Source organism: Oryzias latipes, chromosome 16 (assembly GCF_002234675.1).
Source record: "Oryzias latipes chromosome 16, ASM223467v1".
NCBI lineage: Eukaryota > Metazoa > Chordata > Actinopteri > Beloniformes > Adrianichthyidae > Oryzias > Oryzias latipes.
The window spans coordinates 1,538,785-1,565,343 of NC_019874.2; the positions used below are offsets into that span (position 1 = coordinate 1,538,785).

Consider the following 26,559-nt stretch of genomic DNA (forward strand, 5'->3'; position numbering starts at 1 on the left):
AAAACTGTGTCAGATTTCTCTGCAATATGTATAACTTGCACATGTTGGCTGCATTTAACATATTAATACTAACGTTGGTGGGCTACTTTGGTTGAAAGTGAACAAATCAATAGAAAAGCCATCATTTTAAACTATCATGAACATTTCTATGTCCTCTTTAAAACAGTATTGTTGTTGTATCAAACAACAGCCAATGTCAAACATCATCTTTCACAGAATATCCCAAAAAGTCTGCTGCTTTCTGTTTCCAGAACATTTTTTGTGCCAGTCTAAATACAGACGATGCCTTCATTTGAGTGACTGTGATGTTGGGATGGTTCTTTCACTCTCTGAGTTTTATTCCATGAAAGATTTATCAAACACACTAATATCATTTTCACAGTGTGCCAGAGCGTTCTGTCTGTCAGTGAGCAGCTCTCGGACTGATGTTACAGTACAGCACATGGATACTGATGATGGCAGTGCATCACAAAATGTGTAAACTACGCTCCCTGGTGGAGTGCTGGGGAACTCTGTCACATTTGATGGTTATCTTTGTCTGCAAAGCACAGGAATGAAAGTGATTGTGCTAAAAAAAAAACTTTATTTACTTTAATTTATTTCCAAACTCTTCAAAGAACAGTTTGAAAGGCTGGACCTCCATCTATTAGACAGTATTTTCTTTCACCACATAGGTTCCCTTCAAGTCCTTAAATGCACAAACTTTTTCTGATTTACTCAACTATGAAACAGTACAGTGACGGATCTATCTTCACACAGAAAATTCAACAATGATATTATTGCAATGGATTATTAACTTTAATTAAATAAAATCAAGCTTTATTTACTTATATAGTACCTTACCAATAAAACCTAACGCAAAGTGCTTTACACACCTCCCACCCACTAACTGATGGGGATAGACAAGGAAATAGGCGGACCAGCCCCACCCCAGCTGGGGACCAGCCCCACCCCAGGCGGGCACGGGGACCAGCCCCGCCACAGGCAGAAATATAAAATAAATAAAATTATAAAAGTAGTAAAACCTAGCTAAAAGCCAAATGAAAAGGTGGGTCTGGAGCCTTTTCTTAAAAACTTCAATGCTTTCTGCTGCCCTCAGGTCCTCCGACAGACTTTTCCATAGACGAGGGCCACGGTAATGAAAAGATGCCTCTCCATAAGTTTTGGTTTTTACAGTCGGAATGGTTAAAAGACCAGTACCAGAGGATCCCAGGGTCCAAAAGGGTTCATATTGGACTAAAAGATCTGACAGATAAGAAGATGCAGGACCGTTATAACATTTAAAAACCATTAATAGTATATTAAAATCGATCCTGAAGCGTATGGAGAGCCAATGCAGGACTTTTAATATTGGAGTGATGTGAGCCCGCCTCCTGGTCTTGGTGAGAACTCGTGCAGCAAAATTCTGGAGAAGCTGAAGGTTCTTAATGTTAGTTTTTGGAAGACAGGCAAGCAAGGCGTTACAAAATAGGCAGAGAGTTTCTACTGGAATTCCTTTTACTTTCAGCTGCAAAGGTTTCTATTCTTTTTACTTCTGTCATGCTATGGGACACAGTCAGGAAAGCCTGCAGACTTGAGCTGTCCAGAAGTGTGTCCCTTCACAACAAGATGAAGACAAAATGCCATTGCTGGAAGCTGGCTGTTCACAATGTATTGGATCCAAGCATGTTAATGGATGTGTGTGAGCAAAAGAGAAAACTGAAATCTTGAGAGGATTTGGAGATGAAGACCATTAAAAAACAGTGAGTGGAAGCAGATGAACAATACAATTAAATTCCAAAAGTATTTGGATTTTATCCCCTCCATTAAGAGCAATACATGAGTCATAGATTTAATTTAGAGCATTTTACTCAAAAATATTGCTGACCATTTGGTCATTTTCTGGCTTTTTTTTTCCACCTCAAAAGTGAGATTTCAGATGTAAATGTCAGATAAAAAAAATGATTAAGATAAAGAAAATGCAGGTTAAAAGTAATGTTGATCAAAATTGTTAAACTTTTCAAAACTATGCTGAAAAGATAAATAAAAAATGAGACTGATGTTAAGTTGTTTTTTATAATCAACATGCATTGTGTTTATTAAAGTAAAGAAACAATGTCATTTTTTCAACAAAATGTTTCTTAGAAATAAACTAATAAATAAACATTTTGCTCTTGGAACGTCTTAAGAGTATCTAAAAATGCATTTTATATTTTAAATAAAGCAATTTTCAAAGAAAAAACTCAATACTGGACCATCAGCATACTTAAAAGTGTGATTTTTTTTAGTGAATGCTATGTCACAATGTTATATTAAAGCACAAAGATGAATTGTGAAATCTTTTTTCCAATGGAACTTAGCAGTGCACATTTGTGACTAACAATCCCCCCTATCTGGGATTTTTTTGTGTGTGGCAGTATAGCAATTCCTGTTTTCTTTTTCTTTTGAGTAAATATGTCTTCCTGTTAAACCAGTTTCCTCAGTGAGATTCCACACTCACAGTCCAGTCGGTCTGTGGTCATGGATCCACTTGTCTTTCTGCCTCCAAGGGGTAAAATACCAGAATCATGGCACTTCCAGAGATCATGTTAAGTCCCGCCATGTGGAAGAAGTCCATCCTGGGAGGTATTCCAGAAAGCAGGTTCTGCTAGCTCCCCAGGTAAGTTTGAGGCTAAGGAAGTTGATAACCTCAGCTTTCAGTTCCAGAAATGGAGGTATGTTTCAGGGTATGTCAAGTTGCCATAGCAACTCATGCTCTGAACATAACCTGGTCTGGAGCAGGTTTAGTTGAAGGTTAGTTTGTTTTCAGAGAGGTGAAGCAGCATGGCGTGTCCATTTGAAGATGATTTAGTGGATGAAGAAGCTCAGATAATACTTTTTCCACCGTTAGAGAGTTGTAACAAACACTACTTAATTTAAATAATGTGTGTTATCAAAAGTTCTTTCGGGTTCTTCAAATACTGTTTACACAGAATCACACAATTCAAAACAGAAATACATCTGTAGAATTTTTCAAAACATAAAATTTAATTTTCTTAAATCCCAACTTTCTTTTTTCTCTCTTTTTTTCCACAGGCGCGCGCTCATACTCGAGTGATTGAAATGTCCACGTGAACGCGCATCGCGTCCTCAGTCCAGTAAATCCACACAAAAGAAGCCCCCCAAAAATAAACTAGTATACCAGTAAATCTAAAAATAGCTGTTTGGGTACCCAAGAATTAAAAAAAAGTGTCGATCTCACCAGCTGATCTCTTTGATCAGTTTCTTTAGAATGCGCCCACTCACGGGATCGCGCACGTCATTCCACTCGGTCTTTACAATAAATCTCCGATTTCTGCTCCCCCGTCACATCATCTGGACTTCACAGAATGTTTGGTGGGATAAATCCAGCAGGCAAGGAACATTTAATATTTTGGAGTCTTTGGTCATGGAGAAGAGCACGGCGGCAGCTGTCAGCGCGTCTTTCACCTTCCTTCTTTCCTCCCTCCTTGCGCACCTGTTGCGACCCCATTTAATAACCTTGGGGCGTGACTGCCGTGCGTCAGGTGAATCGTCCATAACATAAATAAATAAACCCATGAACATAACACAAAGACCACATCCAGAAATGACAGTGGATAACATATTTTTTCACAAAAAAACACGTTAGTTGCCTCATACATAAACACAGGTAGAACTAATGTTTCTTCTTTTTTTTCTCTTCATAGTCATAATGTGACCCCTTCACAGGGTGATAAGACCACATATGGATGTTGGAAAAATAAACTTTTTACTTTGATGTAACTTAATTATTTGCTTCAGTTAAGATGAATCTTTTCTTTTTGTTAAGACAGTTTAATAATAACACGTAGTTTTCAGACAGTTATTTTACTTTCATTCAAATTAATTCAATGAAGTAAGTGTAACTTTGGTGCTGCTGTTAGATCGGCACCGCAAGGGATTGTGGGATACCATTCGCTTTGCCTGTCTGGAAAGTGGATTTAAGTGTGGGTTTTTGTACATGTGCATACTTGTCGTATGCAGCCATGCAAGTATTTGTACTGGCATAATATGTTCTTTATTAATGCTGAGATTTAAGAAAAATGTTAGAAAACAAAATTTGTCAAACCTGGAAAGGTAGCGAACCAACAATTATTGCAATTTTAACTAATCAGTCAAATATCTAATAATAAAATAATAATGGCTTGGATTTATCTGTGCTTTTCCAGACGCTCAAAGCGCTTACATTGTGTCCATTATTCATTCACTCCTCATTCTTACTTGGTGATGGTAGCTACGGTTGTAGCCACAGCTGCCCTGGGGCAGACTGACAGAGGCGTGGCTGCCAGTTCGCGCCTACGGCCCCTCTGACCATCACCGGGATCATTCATGCACATTCACACACCAGTGGAGCCACACTGGAGGCAAGTAGGGTGAAGTGTCTTGCCCAAGGACACATCGACATTTTTGGCTGGTGGGAGCGGGGATCGAACCGCCAACCCTTCGATCATTGGACGACCCGCTCAACCACCTGTGGCTCAGTGAACCATATGACTGTAATTTTGTACCCTTACTGCTATTTGTTTTTAAACAAAGGCTAATTTATCTTTCATTATATATATTTTTTTTTCTTTAAAGTTTTTGGAATATTTTGTGACAAATTGTTTGTCCAAATGTCATTTTAGTAAACCCAACAGCAAACTACCTGCCTTTTTGTTAGTAATTGCAGTCTAAAGTCACTATATGTCAAAGTAATGAAGTCTCTTTTTAAACTTGAATACATTTATTTTTAATTTTTAAATAAACTTATTATTGAAATGATTGCAGAGATAAAACTAAATTTAAACTGCAATTTTTAACTGAACACATTTTTCTTTCATATGTTTTCTCCTGTATATTTTCAAGGTAAAAGCAACTCAAGAAAAACACTTAAAGATTATTGAGCAAACATGTAAGCAATGCTCACGAAGCTCTCAGATTTTAATGGAAATTGAAAGAAGACAAATGACTGATAAATCTTAATGAAAAATAGGTAGGAAGGGAGGAGGGCAGTTGTGTCTCAAACCATCCATGCCACATAATTTTGACTCTGATGAATTAAAGGAAATTCTTGCAAAAGCAAACTGTGTATTCATTCCTGGAGGTATCATTTATCACCTCCTGATCTGACAGACTACTTAGTCAATTATTGCCCATGGATTAATTCATCTTCAGTTTTTCCACCAGACTAACAGTGGTTGTCACATTGAAGAGGTAATTTATCACAGACTGACCACTGGAGGCGAGGTGGAAAACACACCCCAAAGTATGCTTTAAAACTTTCTATAACATTTTTTTTACTGTACAAACTTGCAACTTTGCAAATGAAAGATTGTACAGGACGCATATTTTCAACATAAAAAAGGGTATCTTGTTGGGTTATTTTGATAATATATAATACAGTGAACTTTACAAATACATTTCTTTCTTTTTAAATGAATATTCTTTCTCTGTATCGATGTGAGGGAAAATTACGTGGACGTAAACGCGTCAAAGTGGTGCCGTTTCCAGTTGTACCTGAACGCACCGCATGATCTAATCAGCCAAGGAGTAAAAAAACTGTCAACAAGGCCTCGCCTTCCGTGACGTAAGGCTCACGCTACGGTGCGCCATTTGTGACTAGCATCAAAAAAGCGCGGACCATCGAGATAACCGCAAAATCATGGGTAAGAGCCACTCGTCACTTGATTCTGTGAAGCCAATTTAGTCGAGATTTATTTATCAAAGCAAAACCTTTCTATGAGGGGTGATATGCCGAAGTGTTTGCTCTAAACAGAAAACTGTGTCTCTGATAGACATTAGCCTCCTTTTTGGGCCTCTGTGCTGCCGTCGTTTTCTAAGCCTTGAAGCAGTTTAGATCCGCCTTCCTCACACCTTCATTGGCTCTCCGAAGCAGAAGGACCACTTTGATTGGACGCGCTGTGTGTCAGTCAAAATATAGTTAGAGGCTCACGTTGCCAGTTAGCAAGTTAGCAGCGGTGTGCAGCTTCTAGAGCGGTTCTTATTTCATACCTGTGTTCAGGTGTTAGACTAATGTTCCCGAGCACTGACTTTTTCTCAACTTTGCAGCCTGCAACAATGTTTTGTGTGCTGTTTCAACGTGTTCAGACAACTTTTACACGACTTCTGAGCTAATATTTGACAGTTTAAGTGAAATGTTGCCGAATAAGAAAACGACATCATTTTTTAAAACAGTCAAAACGACTATATTTTCGGTGTCTCAGAGTGTGTAACCCAAATTGTTATTCCATTGCAACTATTAATTGTAAACAATGATGTTGTTCTTTGAGAATAAATCATATTTTTTCTAACCTCTTTATTAGTTTATTTAATAATAGAAGCTATAAACTAACATTTATTCATACAATATGTACTTACACAACTCAACATTGCCACACATAAAAATTGCAATGTAAAACTATGGCGGGTAACCTCAGATCTATCAAAAAGCTATCAACTGTGTAGAAAACATAGTTTGTAGTCTTAAACCTAAAGTCAGATGTATTTCCATGTGCATGTGATAAAACAATAAACACACCAAAGTGTGATTTGGAAAATAAAGCCGTGTTCAGAGCTTCAGTTTGCTCTGAGTTTCCTCAGTTTGAAAACAATTTGTGCTCGGAGCAGAACAACTGGACCAAAACAGCCGCAGGATGTAAATGAAAAAAGTGAGGTACCTGACGTTGATACAGACTTTCAAAAATGGTTAGCGAAATATAAAATTTGAATGAGTGAACTATATGGACAAGGATTACAAAGCGCAGGACTTCCATTACTCTCTCGCTGATTTACCCTGCCCTTGTAATTCCTGGCCAATGTCTGAAGACATCTTAAGTGACATGGTTTGTTTACAAGCTTTGGTTTGAAACAGAAATGTCCAGCAGACAGCAGCCTGAATACAGACCAAACGCAAGGTTCTAGGACTTTACCGATCTGAATACACCTTGAGTAAATCAATGTCTAGATTGAAGATACAAAGTTTTATCATGTTCAGGCATGGCGGATAAAGATTTGCATCATTTTTGTCTATCATTATTACGTTTAAAATAGTTTCTGTCTTTTTTGTGTGTACCCCAACAGCCGCTCTGAGATTTTAACAGGCAAATGTTTTTGGTTTGGACTTCAAATTTGAGGTTGACGGCAGGCAGTTCTTTGGTACAGTAAAGTCCTATTCTTCAGTGTTGTAGTTGGTCCCTGTGTCTAAAAAAAATATTTCTCTGAAATGTACGTGATGGTTTCTGAGTTGGTTCCTTTGAAATATGACAATGATAATTTCTCCATGATCAATTAGGCTAAATATGAATTGTCTGTTTGTAGCAGATTTTCCTTCAAAATATGCAGTAGTATTTTACTGAAAGCATATTTGCAAGTAAACTAAAATTAAAATGATGAACATTCCTAAAGAAAACCACTCACCAACAAAGCAGATCTGATGCAACATCTGTTTTCTTTTTCATGTCCAGCCCGAAGCACGTATTTGGATGCGTAAAAAAGTATACTTTGGATTTTGTTTAGTGAGATTTAGTTGATCCATTTAACTAAACACATTAAATGTCTCATATATATCAAATTACATGTAATTTACAGACAATATCTCCAGGTTTATTGTCTTATTTCCTGTATCGTGAAAACATTGGTGTATAGTATATGAGACTCCCGGCTTAAAAGGGAAAACATCACATATATTTCATCTGGTCATAATAGGTTAAGGGAGGGACGACCGGTAAATGAGCTGAAGAAGAGCACCGAGGCAGAAGCTGCTGATTCTTTCATTGCTTCCTCTGGGATTTCTTGAAGCTGTTTTTTGATGGTGCTTAGGTCATTTATTGATAATAACAGAGATAATGGTTGTGTAGAAAAACATATACATTAACAAATCATTAAAAGATGCTTTAGAGCCCCATTAGGCAATTACCCCTTATGTGTGCAAATTGGTGGTCGGTACAATTATTTTCCTGAAGAGAAACTTTAGCGTTCGTTTAATTTCAAATTGAAGCTACCTATAGAGAAACTTTGTAAATTCCCGGGGCAAGTCCCTCCAGGTAATAGAGGCCTCATCCAGTAAAAATCTGAAAATGGACTTAAACATTTCTGTGTGTTTGTAGCACTACAGAGGGAAATGTGGCAGGCATGGAGGTGGAAGTGTGCTAATTGGGTTAAGATGTTTTGTATGTTTTAAGAGCAAAGTTCTAAAAATATATAAAACAAAAATATAAAAGTAGTGAAAACATTTGAGTTCAGGTTTAATCATCTACATTTTCATAATATTAAAAAGTAGTAACATGGACGGAAATACTGACAAAAATATATATGTATATAATTTTATTTTTAGTTTTAGCATTTTAGCAATATATGCAGATATTTTTTATGGTTATCTAAAAGATTTTGTCACTGAGTTAATTATTTCAGACAAAGAGCTTGTATGAAGTTCTGGTTTTCATTTGTCACCCAAAAAATTCCAGAATGGTTACAGAATTATCAAATAATTATTGCCCAAGAATATTTTCACAAAATGCAGTCAATATATTTAAAAAGAGGGCGATTTGATCAGAAATTTTTTAATTCCTGTAAATGAGCAGCAGTTTTTTTACTAGTAGTTTGTTTGTGAACAATAGATGGCGCCATTTCCTTGTCCTTGAAAAGCCAAAGAGTTTTTTGCAGTGCTCCTTTCTCAGATGTTTGTCTTTAAACTCTCCAAAACTTGGTCTCTTTGTTCACCTCCTCAGGGTTTTGATCCAGAAGGAGTAAACTGAACGTCAGCACTGGGCCAAACCAAAGCCGGTCATGTCATGGCAGAAACACAGATGTTAGTAGAGAAGGCTGTCGAAGAGCCTCTGACTGACAGCAGTGAGAAGGGGCAGCCAGTCGATATGGAGATGGAGGAATCTGCAGGTGACTCTGCAAAAGGAGCCGCTGAGGCTGATGAAGCAGACGCCAAACTGGTGATGAGGTCAGAGCCTGCACATGCAGATGGAGAAAACCTGTGCACAGTTTGTGGTTTCTCAGCCAAGTACCCAAGATCACTAAAGATTCACTGTGCACGAAAACATGGGAAGAACTTTGATCAAACTACACACGGTCATGAGCAAAATCCAAACACTTCTGATATAAGTCCAGCTGACATCCAACAAGAAGCAGTCTCAGAGACAGGCAAGAATGCCACCATTGTAGAAAAATGTGATCCTGATGAATTAAACTCTCCATTAAATAATGATAGCATAGAGTTTACTGTACCTAAAAAGAGAAGCAGTTATCTAGCTCAAGACAAGCAATGGACGGTTCAAGAAGAGCCACTTCTTCCCCAAGAGAGAAGACTGAGCAAGCGAATTCCAAAACCTAAGATTATTTATTCCTGCAACTACTGCGGGCAGGAATTCAGAGACAAGTCTCCACTTGATGTCCATGTCCAGAGATACCATACAAAAGATGTCCCATACACATGTGAGTATTCCATGATTTATTCTGCAAATCCACAAAAACATGTCAAACTTGGTTACTAAAACGAATCAGTTCTAGATTTGGTTGAAGTGCATCTTTGAAATGTCTTTCAGTTGATGCTGATGAAAACGTGGGTGAAAAAGATGACGCCAACAGCCAGGCTGAGGTTGTGAAGGAGAAACCGACACAAGTAGCACCCAAACATCTCAGCAGGTTCCAGATGAAGTGTGTGAGCTGTGACTTCAGGGTTGGCAATGCCGCAGTGCTGGAAAGGCACTCTCGCGTCAAACACCCGGACCTGAAGTGGTACCGCTGCAAGCTCTGTAACTTCTTCGCGGCCACGTCTGAGTGGATGGAGGTTCACTTGTGCTCAGATGGTCACCAACAGCAGCAGGACAAAAAGATGAGTCCTGCATCTTCCTCGTTTGAGTCGTATGTTGAGAGTGTAAGCAGAGACTGTGCTGGAGATGGTGCTGAAGTGGATCAGGTAGTTGGTGGAGAAAAGGCTTTGACGGAGAAAGAACAGGAAGGTGACGAGGCAGCGGAGGCCGTCATGAGTGCATCAGCCGAGGAAGAAGACGGAGAGTTTGAGCCGCCCAGGAAAAAAAGAGGCCGACCAAAGCAAGGCTCCTCTACCACATGTGGACACTGTGGCCTGGTTGTGTCCAATGCCACCAACCTCAGCGTTCACATCCGGCGTAAACACAGTAAAGAGTATGGTTATAGCTGCACTTTGTGCAACTACAGCTGTGTGACCAAAGGAGACATGGATCGCCATTGTTTCACCAAGAAGCACATTAAACGAGCACAGGGGGGCTCAAACAAGAATCCAGACTCGTGTCACATTCAGGCGTCATTGCCGGAAGCCACGACTACACAGATTAGTAGCGCACAGGGCACCGAGGGAACACAGGAAGCCGAGGACACAGTCGTTGGAGAAGACAAAGCCGAGGAGCAGACTCAGTCCGATGTGGCTCAACAGCAAATCAAATATGACTCTGTCAATGCCTGCAGCCTCTGTGATTTTGTCGCTCAGTCAATACCGTCCCTCCATCTTCACGTCAAGAGAAAGCACACCAAAGACTTTGAGTATGTCTGCCTGGCATGCGGCTATTATGCCGTCACTAACAGGGAAATGTATCGCCATGCCAACACAGACAAGCATAAACAGAGAAGCCAGAAATACCTGGAACTGCAGGGGGGCGAACAACAAAAGATTTCTGAAGTCCCGTTAGGACAGAAGGAGATCATAGCGCCTCCCGGGGAAAACTTTGATCCCAGCCCAGAAGATCCAAACTCTGCAGATGTGTCTGCAGATGTATCTGCAGATGCAGACGAAAAGAATGCTATTGCATCTTCTGGGCTTGAACCAGATCCAACCAACGCAACCACTGAACAAGCAGAGCTGCCTGAGCCCCAGCAGGCTTCCGGAGAACTTGAAGTAAATGAATCTTCACTGCAAGAGAGCTTGGATGAGAAGGGGGAAGAGTTTGAAGAACACGTGAATGCGGACGTGATTGTAGACACACAAATGTCCAAAGCCCCACCATTTGATGCCGCTATTGTGTCTGTGAAGGACTTAGGTATACAGGAGCATGCACCACTGGAAAGCTCTGAAAGTTCAACCCATGCTCTGTGTTCAGGTGCATCACCCTTGGACTTTACACTCACCAGCTCTGCACATGTAAAAAAGCACAAACTCAAGGAAGTGAAGATGAAGGACGAGACCAGAATAAACATTTCTCGCATACGTTGTGAGGACTGTGGTTTCATGGCTGATGGAATAAGCGGCCTCAATGTCCACATTTCAATGAAGCACCCTTCCAAAGAGAGGCACTTTCACTGTCTGGTGTGCGGCAAATCGTTCTACACGGAGAGCAACCTGCACCAACACCTGACAAGCGCTGCCCACCTCCGCAACGAGCAGAACAGTGTGGAAGAGCTGCCTGAAGGGGGTTCAAGCTTTAAGTGTGTGAAATGCACGGATCGCTTTGAGTCAGAGCAGGACTTGTTTTTTCACATCAAGGAAAAACACGAAGAGCTCCTGAGGGAGGTCAACAAGTATGTGCTGGAGGACACAGAGCAGATAAACCGCGAGCGAGAGGAGAATCAGGGCAATGTTTGCAAATACTGTGGCAAGGTGTGTAAGAGCAGCAACTCCATGGCCTTCCTGGCACACATCCGGACACACACAGGTAAGCAACTCCCTCTGTTGACTCAGTCATGCTTTCTGTCCACTGCTGTCTCCATCTCTTATGCTACTTTCACACTGGGCTTGGCGATGTGCATGCAAGCAGCTACTTCCAATGAAAGTCTATGCAAACGCGCGTGTCAGGCATTCAAAATACTAGCATTTACGCATCGCTACACAAGTTTTAAGTTCATTTTTGGGTTCTACGCACAAAACGCATGACCATTATATGCACGTTAAAGTTAAACTACCAGTTCAACTCTGACCAATCAGGGACTTGGGTTTGGCAGTGATGTCTGGGTAGTGTTCTTTTTAATTATTGGAAGTGCCAACCCTTTGAAACGTGATCATAGATGAGAAATTAATAATTGTTGTTTGTGTCCGGCCGGAATTGTACATTAAACATGTTATCTTTGAACTTGTAGAGTTAAATAAGTTAACTTTTCTCTGAGAGTTCTGGCACATCGCCTGTCTGTCCTGGGGGAGGATCCGTCCTTCATGTGGACACCCCTGAGGTTTCTTCGTTTTTTCCAGAATCCGTTTTCTTTTAGGAGTTTTTCCTTATGGCGAAGGGTCTAAGGGCAGGGATGCCCAGTTTAGTTGAGTCTGTTTATTTAGATCAGTTTAGGATCTTCCTATTGAATTCTACATATTCACGATCCTTAGGATTTTATGTTTACTTTAGAATTACCGGTACAAAGCCCATTGAGATGACTGTTGCTGTGATTTTGGGCTATATAAATAAAATTGACTGAATTGAATTATGACACCAAGTCTTTCATATATTGGAATAGAACTGTGAAAGAAAAAGCCTGGAGAGATATTTGCAAGATTTGCACCGCTTTAACATTTCACACCAAACCTTTGCACCCGTAAGTACATGTCAGGCACCAACAGTCCTGTTTGAACACCATAGACCACCTTTAGCTTGGTAGTTGATATTTGCTACGTACAGGTAGCAAAAATACAATTTAATTGTTTTGATGAACCTAAGGGGTTAAATTGAAAGGTGGGATTCGTACCAGGACTAGGGCTCTTGCAAACAGGTTACATGGCGAGGTCGAGGTCAATTCAACTTTTAAACTCTTGCTACAATTCAACAGTTTCAGCTCAGATCTTTAGATACCCACTATGGTCATCTTGTGATATATTGTCAAAGTATTCCCAGCGTTCTTTTAATAACGATAATGCCCTTTTCTATGCAAAATAAAAAAACTATCCTCTTTCAAGGACATAGTTTCTGCAGAGCGACAGTAGTTCGTTAGTAATAATAATGGATTGGATTTTTCTGTGCTTTTCCAGATGCTCAAAGCGCTTACAATATGTATCCATTATTGCTTCACTCCTCGTTTATTCTTGGTGATGGTGATGTAGCCACAGCCAAGAGTTTGACCTTTCTGAATCAGGGGATAAACTTTCGCACAACCACTTGTGTCTTAATGGTTGTTTAAAGAATTAGAGGCTACTTATTGCACCAGTTAGGATTAAATACCTTGTTACCTGATAAAAAATATTAATGACTGCAGTGCTTTTCTTCTGGGAGGCTCTTACCTATTGGCTTAGTCAAATCCAGGTGGCATCCTTTTTTCGCCCTTTCTGTTTTGTATACACACTAATGAAGAATTCACTTTAGAAAATGGCTTCATGAGAAACATTAGAAATACATTTTAGTTTTATTTGATGCTTTATTTAGACGTACAATTTTACTGAGGCCTCATTAATCGTGCAACCTCTTGTAACTGATCCATGTTTCACTAAAAATCTGTAAAGAAAAATGAATGCCCTTTTACTACTGCTACGCCATCATACCTTTTGTTATTTAGTCCGGCAGTATTAAGTAGGGAGATACAGCCTCCTCTTTGCAGCTCAGGCTAATGTTTTGGCTACTATCTACTTCAGCCAGGTAATAGCTCTTTCACTAGAGGTGAAGGTAAAGACTGATTGAGCTTCAGACTAGCAGGAGAGATGCTAATGGAGCCCAGATTGGGATTTCCTGAGCAACGCTTGGTCAGAGACATGTGCGACTCATAATTGATGTGTCCATTACCAAGACTCAGTTGTAATTATAGTCAATAAGTCTCTGTAAATGTGTTAAAGCTTAGGCTAAAAGCATTGGAGGCCCAAAGAGAGGTGGGCTAATAATTTAAAATAATCAATGCAGACATATTCAAAGCCTTTAATTTCCCTTGTGTCTTTATGTCCATGTTTGTGTGTGCAAGAGCTCGTGGGCCTAGTCAATGTGTGTACATGTCAGCCTTCATGGCCAGCTGATTATCCTCAATCCATTAGGATTTATCTTGTCATTTATAATGCAAAGCAGGGCTGAGTTGGCCAGGGCTTGGGCTGCGAGATGTCCGGCAGGTTAAGAACACAGGGCGCTGTATTACTTTTCCCTGACCGTGTGTATTAATTGCTTTTAAAATCAACTTAATGCAGCAACGAGATGTGAGGGCGCCATCAATAAATGCCCCTATCTGCCTTTTGTGGTCCATCCCCCTTTCAGCCTAAACTCTAATGGGACTTTAATTGAAGTCTGTGCTCTGTGATTTTTGTGTTCACGCGTTTATGTGTGCCGTTGTGCGTTTGAAGTCGCCCTTGATATCAGCAGATGAAGGAGGAAGGTTCCCACTTTATGACTGAAGAGTCTGAGTATGTGCTTCCCTCTGGCAGCCCTTGCTAGAAATCTCTACTTCAACTTCCTCTGGTCTTTGACTTACTGCAGTATCAAACATGTGCTGGTGTTTTATGCTGCCTTATGGCATGCATGAATTTCAGCAAAGGACACAAATTATGGCGCAGTAAAGTGTGCCGCCATGCTGTAAATTCAGAGAAAGTACAGTAGAAAATTTTGAGTTAATCCTCGAAAGATTTTACCATCTTTTTTTTATTTTCTTGGCATGTTTTTCTGCAACCTTTTGGAGCTCAGTGAAAGTCGGTATTTCTCTTGCTAAACTCAAACCGCTCGAAGCCGTAGGAGTTGGACACTGTAATGCTGATGATTCATGGTTAGCACCACTCTCTTCTTATTAATGTTTGGTGTGTGCACATTCATAACTTTATCTACTGTCATAATTCTTGAGTTTTTGAGGTCATTTACTTAGTGTTACTTAAGAAAATGGAGGCACTGACTCGGAGGTCCCAACAGATGGCATCAAGTCAAGGACACAGAGCGAGTTGTCAAACGACTCACATTTTTGGATTTACCTCCATTTTATGTGGCAGAGTTATGGTCCTGTTTATGTTCAGGTTTTCTTGTTTGCGTAAAGCACTCATTTGGTTTTGACAACATGTACCAGTTGGTATTATTGCTAAGTTCTCTCATTACACTGAGATATTTACCTTTTCTCTGTTGGTCATTAATTGTGAGAGTTTGTTTTCAGGGCTGTGGAGCAGCACGGTGGGGGTCTGCCAGTTCTGGAGCTGGGAGCCCGTCCAGATCCTTTTAATTAAGACCTAGTTTTTGTTCATTTGATTAATCAGTTAAATCAGGGGACGGTAGTGGGAGGCTGCACACAGATTTGTCAATTTGTCCCTTACAGGAAGCACGCACACATGCTTGTGTTTTGTCAATGAGGCTCCGACTGGAATTTGCATTTTGAAGCAAATTGGGCACTTTTTCACCGGAGCGGGCTGACTGACCTCAGACTGAGCCTTAAAGCAATGGACACACTTACCAGCCATGAATATTATCAGTCGGCATGTCATGTGTGTTTGCAACAACTATGAAGTGAATTTCAATTAGCAGCACATGGATCTTACAAACATCGGTTTTATTGATGATGTTTATACTAAAGAATATTGACTTCAATCCTATCATTCAATGATAATCTAGTTTTTGTTGTTTGGTTGTGAGTTCTTCCTAGGCAATAGTAAATAGTAAAAATCTTTTTTTGCAAATGTTCTAACAAGTTTGAACACTTGTCCCAACTCTTATGCCTGAGTCACAGCTACCCTCATGGGCAGATACGGCTGTCTGCGGGAGAAAATGGGCAAACCTGTACAGGGCACGCAGGTAGCCTGCTTGATATTCTGAGGTCGTAGACGAATCAGTGAGCGCAAAGAGTGAAAATGTGCATGGACATTTTTTTCTACAGGCATGCTGTGAGTGACAGGTCGTGTCAAAAATGTAAACAACACATAAGGGTGAAGTGGGTAAGATGCAACACGTGCGCATGCAGGGTTTAATGGGGTCCCCATTGGGTCCTCTTACCAGGAAGTAACAAGCCTCAATTTTTGAGGCACCGGCTTTTCGCTCCTTGTGCCCATTTCATCACGTCAATCTAGAGCCGGCCTCGGCTGCGTGTCTGGGTTTCGCCCACGAAAACAAACAACGTCCAAACCTTTGCAAAGATGGATGTGTACATTGTACTTATAAACGGAAAGCTTTTTACCAAACTCGGCCAGCGCCACAGAGAAAACGTGTGTGTGTGTTAGTCTGGGGGCGGTGCTGGCAGCGCAGACTCTTTCTTCCTAGCAGGGACTGTTCCCCACCTTGTGATGTCACAAAGTGAGAAGCCGCTCGTCTTCGTGGATTGGGAGGGGCTGTTGCTCAGAGCGCAGATTTTTAGAGAAGCACTCAGAAATGCACGAATGGATCAAAATACTGCTTTAGGGTTTCTTTTCATGAAAAATGCCTTTGGGTTCTCCAGAGTTAAACTGTAGAAGAAGCTTTTAACTAAATAAAAGAGGTTAAACACAGAATCACCAAGACTTATGTTGATGGTTTTGTTCTTACTACCTCAACTAAATTTTGTGCACAGTTGTGAAAAATCAAGATTTTCATTTTTAAATTGGCTTTATTTATCTCTAAGAATCCATTTGAGTTTGTCAAGTGGTTGAGTAATATCTTCTGAGAGGTTTTTATCCTTGTTGGGATCATCAAGTTTTTATCAACTTAGTGGCCTGAGAGTTTTTAATAGCAAACTTGGGATTTAAACTAGGTGAAGATCAGTTGTTGGGGGGGTTACATAGAGTTAAAACAAGGAAGTTTTCAGAGTTTTACACTAACTAATGAAGCAAATGGTTACTTTAGAGCTTTTGTCTAGACTTGGTTAATTTGCATGTAAGTGAAATGTTCCTATCAGGTTCTAATTCACTCAGAGTAAAGATTTACTTGCTGCATAAAGTTACCATACTGAGAACATGGTTAACATTTGAAAAGCTTTAATTTTGGCTGTGTATTACTTATTACTTTAGATCGTAGAAAATCGCATGGATATTTGCTGCTGGCATGGCAGGAGTGTGTGTCAAGTGCAGGACTTCCCGTCAGGCTGTGTGTGCACGTCATGAAGCATCGCATAAGGTTCTTGTCTCCACTCAGGAAATGAATTAGTCATTCCCCGTCTCATCTGGGATGGGAGGGAGCCACGTTGGCCCTGCATGGATGACAATATTAATTTAACATGACATTGCATTGATGGTCAATTTCAGTTTCAGGGAGGCTGTTTAAGTAGAGTGGTGGAGTATTAATGTGATAAGATGTGAGAACGTAGGGACGTTACATCTCTCTCCTCGCTGCCATGTTTCATAATCAGCCAGCCATCTGGACAAATCGGTTCCCCACACGCCTCTCTCTGTTTCTTCTCAACTTCAGGTTGCATGTGTCTGAGAGTGTGTGAGTGTGAGGGAGGGATGGTGATTGTCTTTCCTTCTGTTTTTTCCACGGGTGATCATGCTTCGGGAGTTGGATGTGTGTGTGCGGCCAGGCTTTGGAGCTTTGAGGTGGGATGGTGGGTGTGGTGTGACTCCCTTCATCTGTCTTTTTGTTTTTGTCGAGGGTTGGTTTTCTTTTTTTTAATTATTTGTGCGATTTCTCTATATTGGGCGCAATTCAAATAGTTACTTTTGTTGGGGGGGGGGTGAATTCTATCTTCTTTTTTGGTCATTTTCTATATTTAAAGCTGTTGTGACTACACTGTGTGTGTGTGTGTGTGTGTAATACTCAGCAGGTAGATACAAAATGAAGACGCTGGTTTCTACCCATGTGCCCCCCCCTGTCCCTTGTGTTTATGAGCCTTGTTAGCACAAGCTTGCCTTTCAATCTTCGTTACCGGCATAAAATTCGATGTGTCGTACTTCCAGCTCACAGCAAGTGAACCGTGTATGAACGAATTAGAAATCTACACAAAATGCTTAATCAAATCAGCCGCTGCCCCTAGAATAAATATTACAGGACGTCTTGGGATGTTCACTCACAGGGGGTGAGTGCGGTTGCTCAGAGGTGTGTACGTGGGTATCATACCAGGTTGCCGCTCTACACTTGCATGTGGCACTGTGTCATGTTGGCCTTAATTTGCCTCAGTCTGCTGTCAAAATATTCATTAGGCCTTATCTTACGGACATGTTTGATCTAGGTGAGGAAGAGCAGGAACGGGCTGGTTTTTCTGGGAGTTGTGCGAGGTTTTGCATGCTGTGAAGGCTGTTGTACAGATGTTAGAGGATTCCAAATGGTCTGATCTAGAACTATCATAGCAGAGTCCTTGAAAAGATGTATTTTCCACATATTGTTGTGTTTGGCAGAAAAAGTGAAAATAACAGGGAACCAATGCCCTTTTATAGGATCCAAACAAACAGTTTTATTGAACAAAGTTACATTTACTTCAGTTTTTCTAATTAATTTCAGCTAGTATTTATTTTAAACAAAAATGATGACAAACTTTGTTTCTTTTTCTTTAATAGTTGCGATTTTGAAGAGATTACTCTTCACCGAACCTGTTTTCTTTTTTAAGACGTTTGCTTGTCTGCCTCCCTCATGTTTAATTTGGGTTTCTGGGGGTTTATGCATCAAACTGATAGTCCATGCATCTGCCCTCACTTCTCTGCTCTTAAATGATGGATGGCAAAGAGAAGCTTTGCCACTCTCTCAAATGCTACCCCGCCCTCTGGACTTATTAATGACAATAATTAGGAAGAAACCTCCCTGTGAAGCCCGCCAGAGTGATTAGTGCTTTAATGATGGAATGGGAGGTAGTGAGCGCACACAGAATTGATTCACGTATTCGCCCTGACCTTTGGAATCCAATTTACGCATCCACAGGCAAAGAAAGAGGAGGTAAGAGATGAAGGAGAGTGACAAGGATAGATGGAGAGTGAAAGAAGAGCTGCTTGGCACTTGAAGTGTGAAAGAAGTTTTATGAGGATTGAATAGGGGCATCCGTTTTGGGATTTTTTCCTCATATTGTGGCTACAAAGCAGATTAAAGCAGGGACTCGGGGCCAATATGAAACTTCAAAATCACATGTAAAGTCTAATCAAACGTTTATTCCATAAAAAAATAACAGAGGTGTTTTCTGAGAGTTGCTACTTCTTGTTTCTTCAAGAAATGTGGATGCTTTTATTTTGCAGGATCCAAGCCTTTCATGTGTAAGATCTGCAACTTTGCAACGGCTCAGCTGGGAGACGCCAGGAACCACGTGAAAAGACATCTCGGCATGCGAGAGTACAAATGTCACATCTGTGGGTGAGTTCAAGAAACCTTCAACCATTTTTAAGGGCAACTGACATTTGATTTGACATCTTAACTGGAGACAAAATGCAAGCGATTTCAAGTTTTTTGCTTTTACACGTAAAATCTCATTAAAAGCCAGCTATTGTCCCTCTAAAGCTCTGCTAAATGCGGTTTGGGATGACGTGGAAAGTTCTGCTGGAGCAAACTCTTAGATTAGCGGCTCATTTTTATTTTAGGAGCACAATTTCACAAAATCATTTTTAAAGAAGCTGTTTATTCAAAGAATTCTTTCTGTAATGGCGTTGTTCTTTAAGATAACAAATCAAATTTAGACTCCAACCAAATAGTCTTGGCCAATGTTTCCTGCCCCCCCATCAAGAGTGATCTGCTAATTATCAATTGTACGGCCCAATTTAAACTGCGTTTGTCTCAGGCTAATTTAAAATTCAAGTCAATTAAACCCCGGCTGACCACAGCAGGAGAAGTTGGGTCTGTTTGCTGCTGAGGTGATGCTTTTTCAAAACAATTTGACATTCTTTCTTTGGATTTTATATAAATAAAAAAATAAATATCACAAAAAAACTCAAACTTTTTAACAAGACTGTTTTAAAGCAGTTTGAGTCTCCTAACTTCTGGGTCTGCTTTGGGTTTTTGGGTCTGCTCCGTTGAGAAATGAGCACAGGCTTTGGCTGTAGCACATTGCCACACTCATGGTGGACTGAAATATTGCAAAGGACGTAAAACTGGTCTTCTAGACGAGCTCAAATGAACATGTGTCTCTAGTGTCACAACAAACCTGACATTGTAGCTTCTTCGTCTGGCAAACAACACCTGATCCAGGTAAGCAGCAGCAGCAGCAGGTGGGGCTGGGTTTGGAAAAAAAACCCTGCCCCACCTGCACTCCATCAGGGCCTGGGGTGCAGCATCTCTACTCTAATGATATCTACTTTACTGTAATGGTATGAATGTAATGGTTAAAATCAAATTGATATTTACGTCCATTTTATGTTACCAATGGAAATTCTATATGTGGTTATTTTAAAGAAACAGTTCCATGAAAATGTATTATTTAGACTTTTTTTTAACTGACATTTATTTTGTGATTAAAAAATAGATCACAAAATTGTGAATCAAAGTGGAATTGATTCATGAGTTTGGCCTTGATATCCAGAGCTAATATTCAGGAAAATGACAAGTTTGAATTATTTGTCATGTTAATAGTAAGTTATTGATTGAAATAGTAGTTGATCGTTTCCTTTCCTAGGACAGAGTAAAGCCTGTGGGTGGAAGTTAATGAATAAAATCCCAATCTTAGAGCTCTAAGTTCTCAGTCAGAGTAGTTTTCTCTGAAATGGTAACATTTGTTTTAGGACGTAAAGCATTTACCTGCGACACATCTAAAAAAACATTTATTCAAGCATAGCCCCCCAGGAAATAACAGTGTGGTGTTCATTTTTCACAGCTGTTTGTTTTTGGTGGAATGTGCTAAAATCTGAGCAGAAAGTTGACACAGAGGCTGTAAGTACTTGTGGTGCAAGCGTGCCGTCCTGATCGCAGCTCATTTTACCCCCTACATGTGGAGCATATGTTGTGCTGAGTTTTGTTCCTTCCCGCCGTGGACCTCCCCGCTGCAGCGCCATGTCCAAGCAAACGTGTTGAGCCGTTGAACAGGCGTTCAGGGAGCACGGGAAATGGCGGGGTTCCTCCCCCGTTCACTGCCAAGCCTGTTCAGGTGCCCGTCTGTGGCGATGAAGGCGTCTACTGTGGCGAGTTAGTGGGATTCGGAGTCAACCGTTCCATTTAGTTCTGTGGCAGGGGCTTTTCAAAGCATAAGCAGAGCAAATGCGAGGATTTGCTGGCTCTGATGTTCACAAACACATTACAGCGCAAGCAAACAAGCTTTGCTTCAAACACAACTTCTTCTTTAATGAGAGGAAAAGCTCGTGTTTTACAAGCCTCCCCCCTTCTCCCAAGTGCTGCAAATGCGTTGGCTTTTGCTCGCACACACGCTCACGCACACGTGCAGGGGAAGCACTTCTCCAATATGCTTTTAAATGGGACTACTAAATACAGCCGCTGGTTTCACAAATCATGTGGATGCAGGAGGCGCGCGCTGCCAGTGCCAGCCACCGGTGACAAATCGGCCCTGTGTGAGCTTTCAGGACTGACTGATCACCAGGCCGTCCCTCCTCTTCACTAAAGAGCAGCAAACACAAAGAAACCCCCAGAAACACCCTCATTAAGGCCAGAGCCATACATACACATAACCTGCTCCCCTTCCCAAACTTCTCATACGCCCTTAATCTGAATCGGACGCACGCCGCTAATGGGGGGCCACAACTCACTCATAATACTATTGCCTACTTTGTTTGGGAATAACTTGGAAAAGTGAGATTAGAGTGCGATTAAGCTGCGGACGCAAAAGCAACATTTTGTTTAGCAGAAAGTGTTTGGTGGGAAATCACGATTTATCATGTCATTTAACACCACAGCAGTTTTTTCCTTTTTCACAGTACAGCGTTGATCTATTTCCAGTGCACAGACTTTCTTTTTGCATTCATGTGGCACTCTTTCAAAGAAACGACTCTTTTGTTTGGGATTAGCGGATTGGTTGTACATGTTTACTTTTTTTTTTCCTTTTCCCCCTGAAGTAAAAAAAAAACCTTCCTCACATCGATCGCTGTGTCTTCCCTGTTAAAGTTTCAGCCCTGAACATGGGCTGGAATCTGACTCCATGAATGAACGGCTGCACTGCACCTTGGCTGTCTACCTCACTTTAGCCTCAGCTCAGCGCCTCTGCTGCCCCTCTCTCCTCCAGGGCTGAAGGGGGGGGGGGGTTGATACTTAAAGATCATATTGTTTTGGCATTTAATTAACAAATGCAAATGTAAGGCCAGGACAGATTGGAGCCCCTGACCGCGCCGCCAATCAAACCCAAGTGTGCTGGACAGTGTCTTGCTACCACTTTAAAGACCCACTCCAATGAAAATGGTGTTTTTGGTGTTTTTAACATGTTCTTGCAGCGTCTTTCCCATGACGGAGGACACATAGTATGTAAAGAAAACTAAGATTAAAACAGAATTTCGGAGTATTTCTTTTTTTAGGACGTGGTGAATCAGGAGCAGATGAAAAAAAGCCGTTTGAAAAGCCTGTAGCTATGATGATCTGCTGGCCACAAGCCCTCTGCTCTGATGATCCACTTGTAGACAAATAGATCCGTGCACGTCTTTATTTTCCGCGTCTGAGCTGAAATCTGGATCCAAACTGCACGATCATATCACAGTTTCAGTGGTAATGTGTTTGGTTTGGGAGGGACTGTAAGCCAGCAGGGGAGAGTGAAAACAAAGGGATCATGGGGAGCGAGGAAAGGCTTTCTCTAGGCAAATGGTCCCGCCCACAACTTAGAGGTGAATTTCTGATGAACTCCTGCTTCTCTACAGAAACTGTCATAGAAAACTACAGTTTTTTTTAATAAAATTTGCCTGAAAACAACATTATTATAATTAAAATCCCACTAGAACATAGATCAAAAGATGATAGGAGTGGAGCTTTAAAGCCCTTTTCTTAGTTTCCTTATGTCTACATCAGCTCATCTGCAACTCCACAAAGCTGTCTGCTCATTTTTGCTCTTGTTTTTGAAAAGACTTATTTGTCTTATAGAACTCTTGAAGTGTGAAAAGCCCTGAAAAACACAAATTGGCCATTAGCGTCGAAGATAAGATTTCTCATATTTAATTGGTAAAATAAAAACCCCAAAAACAGGGAGACGGCAGATTCTAGCCTTTCCTTCTGGTATGTTTTGTCCACCATGGGGCCGGCTACTTAATGAGCCTCCTCTTCCTCTCCTCCATCATCGAGCAGAAAGGCCGTGGATTCAGCATTTCCAGCCTCCCGCTCTCATTTCCTCCCCAAAGATGCAACGGACATCCAGTGCTGTTGTAGCTGTTAAATTATGGATAAACAGTCTAAACGCTTTGAGGCATTGGTTTAATATCTGAGCTTTGGCCATAGAAGCATTAACAGGCACGGTCCTCTGGTGGACAGCCGTTTTATGATTATGGGTCACTAACTTCGCCTTTCCGAATGTCACCTGAGAAGCTGGGAGAAAAGAAAAAAAAACTTTGCAAAGCACTAAAGTTTGTCTTCTGTGTTTGTGTTTTTCACTCCTCCCCCTCTGGTCCTGGCATGGGAAAGAGTATATATAGTCATGATTTCATGTAGGGTGTTGCGTGTGTGATTTGACTGTTAACAGGATGGGGCTGGCTCATGTCAGGGTTTTTATGTCCCCCCTGTCTTGTGAGATTGTCTGGTCTGTTCCCAGAATAGCCCATCAGTTCCGCCTTGTGTGGCTCATCCGCTGTAATGTGCCTTAATGCCGGGGTCTGTATGAGTAGTGTGAGGCCTGGCAGTGACAGTGGAGGAGCATCTTAGCTTGCTGCTTATCCAGAGAAAGCCGTCACTTAAATCAGCCCCTCTATTGTCTGTCCACACCCCTCTCCTTCTCCCCTGACGTGATTCTCTATAATCCTCGAACCCATTCTCGTTAGAAGTCCCTGAGAACTATTTTTATGTTTTTTTTCCCCTCTTCCTTCCATTTAAACATTAATGGTTGTTGCAGATGAAGAGAGGGATCCCTATGAGGATGATTATAATGTCACTCCACTGATCTCCCGCCGCCCCGAAATAATTGTACATCATCACTTCGCAGCGCGTCAGAGGGACACGTTGGTGGCGTGCAATTAAAACCGCAGAATATAATACACCAAATTACTGCCTGTCAGGCCCGTGAACAACATGCGCGGTATTTGAGTTACACTTAATCATCACGTACATTAGTGATTTTGCTAAGATCTCTTCACCCCGCCCCCCCTGCTAATGCAGCAGGCCTGTGAAACAAACTGCTCCATGCAGGCTGCTGAGGGAATGTGTCATGTGACATCAATGCTCCGCGCATTTAGGTTCCTGAAAAATCTGTTTGGCCTAAATGGGTTTGCCATGTTCTACTGGAAGCAGAAAAAAAACGACACTCTGAATCATCTGAACCTGCAGCACCTCCAAGATGATGCTTTTTCTCTACCGCAGATGGCTTTTCCACAGTATGAGGGGCTGCAGACATCTAGATTTGGACAAATATCTATCAACAGGGACATTTGAACTTCTTTTCTGAAAGTTAATCAATAACACAAACTCCATTTATTGTGAAAAACTCACTTTGGTATCTTAGTACTTGTTTGCACTGATGTTTGTGAGCCTAAACACTTTATTTGAGTAACATTCTGAAAGGAAAGGTTTGCTCCAAACTCTGTTTGAATCTTTAATACTCAAAAATAAAATAGAAAAAAAAACACCAAAAGAACAATCAGCTGCTGTAAAAGATTGAAAAGCTTTTTGCTCAGACTGCAAACATTCATACAAAAACAGACTTTACTGTCATTCCTTTTTATCCCAATCATGATAGAGTAACATTTTTCTCTTTGATCAATCAGAAGCTAACGGCAGAGGACCAAAGCTATGATTGATTGATTGAAATCCCTTTTTTTCAAACGCAAAACAAAATAGTTAATGATAAAAACGATAAACAGAAAGTGATAAAGTGCTGGAAAAAAGAAATGGGTTGAAGAGAAAAGTTATTAAAACCCACCTGTAATCAAATCAATATTTAATGCAGACATTTTTACAGATTAAACATATCATTATTCATTCACCACAAAGAAGGAAAGAAAGAAGAAAAATAAAGCATCCAAGTACCAAAACAACTTCACAAGTCATGATTGTCTGTACATTGTCCCGTTTGGCTTCTCATTTTCTTATTTCTATGCTTCCAAAATTTTTTGTATTTTTAAATTGTGTTACACTTTTTCTTATTTTGATACTAAGCCTGCCACCCCTTTTTCCGTCGCCCATCTGTTTATGTGCTCTCCCGCTAGCTTACAGCCCTTCACAACCCCAACCCAACATGACCAGTGCAACAAACACGGTGAGCAAAATTGGAACCATGGAGTTTTGATCTCAGCGAGGAAAACAAAGACGTTCATGGATCTGTTCATCTGCAAGTGGATGAATCAGAACGCAGCAGAGGAGGAAGCTTGTGACCTGCCTGGCATATTTTTTCCATTATTCATACAATACTTTTCAAATGGCATTTTGTTCCTCTCCTCCTGATTCACAACAATTTCAATAAGAAATTTGCATTTTTAAGCTTAATTTTCTTTATATATGTCCTCCATCATCAAAAAAATTCCACAAGGACACGTTCAAAACACCAGAAACGCCTTTTTTATTGGAGCAGGTCTTTAAGGTGAAAATACTGTCTTTGATACTTTTGAAAATTATAAAATTGAATGTCAAAAAAACTTGACCAGTCATTGTTTTTTAGTAGGACTACTTACTATATACATACAAGTTCCTAAAACAAAGAAAGAAACAAAAAAAACACTTAAATGCAAGCTTAGAAAGGAAAAGAACCTAAAAAAGAACATTTCAACTCTAAATTTGACTTTAAGTTGTTTCATTTTGTAGAAGAAAACCAGTAAAAATCCTTTTTCTCCATGTTTTTCCAATCTGGAGGTTTTCTTACAGTTTGTTGCCTGTAGGCCCTCTTTCTGGGAACACGATCCCTGTCTGTCATTGTATATCCACTCACCAAAATAAACACATTTTGCTCTAATGCATTTAACTAAATTTAGTGTGCCATTATTGGCAATGGAATAAGTAATGCTAAAGGTCATTTGGAAAATAATGCAGAAAGGCTGGTCTGAAAAGGTTAAGTATGTGACGGAGCTGCTCTGATGAGAGCGATGGCTCGGAGAGCTCTGCGTTCTGGTTTGACTTGGCCCTCTGTGATCGCTCTTTATGGCCGAGACAGCTTTACAGCCCGTTGCCTCCCATAACACGATAAAGCGCAGCATAATGGATTGGATGTGTTTAGTAGCCTTGGGCTGATGTTTGTAAAATTAATGTTTTTTGCAACAGAAACACTCCCTAACACAGGCGCATTTGCTCATACAGGAAGAAAAAACCCCGACAAAAGTGATGTATTTATACAAATGTGGTTTTTCGCTCTTTACACTTGCCGAAAACGGAGTCATAGACACTGTTTCCTTACAGATACTGAAGAGATGACAAAAAACAAACGGCTTCATTGGATAGAGTTGTGTTGAATGGCCCAATTCTGAGTGGAGAGGCTTTGAATGTTATTCAATATGTGTCTGAAATTTCTGTGTGTGGCTACTGGAGGGAGATAAAGTTTGCTCCCAGAGTTTCATGTTGATGACAAGAGTTTTTTGAGGAGTTTGAATGGGACCCTACTGAGCATGTGTGAGCTCAGGAGACAAAGAGAGGAACTTCAGTCAGCATATCAGTCCCGTTAGGCTTTAATAACAGGCTCATATTCTTTTGTGGTTCCTCAACAGCGGCCCCGGGGCTTCATAATCAAGCCGTTTACCTTTAATCAAAGACCGAGCAAAACAAACACTCGGTCCAGACG

At 40.7% G+C, this 26,559-nt stretch overlaps 1 protein-coding gene across 1 annotated transcript in view; it reads left to right on the top strand.

Moving 5' to 3' along the window:
- The first annotated feature begins 5,565 nt into the window (after positions 1 to 5,565).
- The window catches only part of znf407 (zinc finger protein 407), a 180,571-nt gene continuing 159,577 nt past the window's right edge, over positions 5,566 to 26,559 (top strand). The window contains exons 1-4 of the mRNA XM_011473345.3: positions 5,566 to 5,663; positions 8,724 to 9,438; positions 9,549 to 11,630; positions 18,971 to 19,085. Coding sequence (XP_011471647.1) covers positions 8,787 to 9,438; positions 9,549 to 11,630; positions 18,971 to 19,085 — 2,849 coding nt within the window. The 5' untranslated portion in view covers positions 5,566 to 5,663; positions 8,724 to 8,786. The remainder of the gene's footprint in view (positions 5,664 to 8,723; positions 9,439 to 9,548; positions 11,631 to 18,970; positions 19,086 to 26,559) is intronic.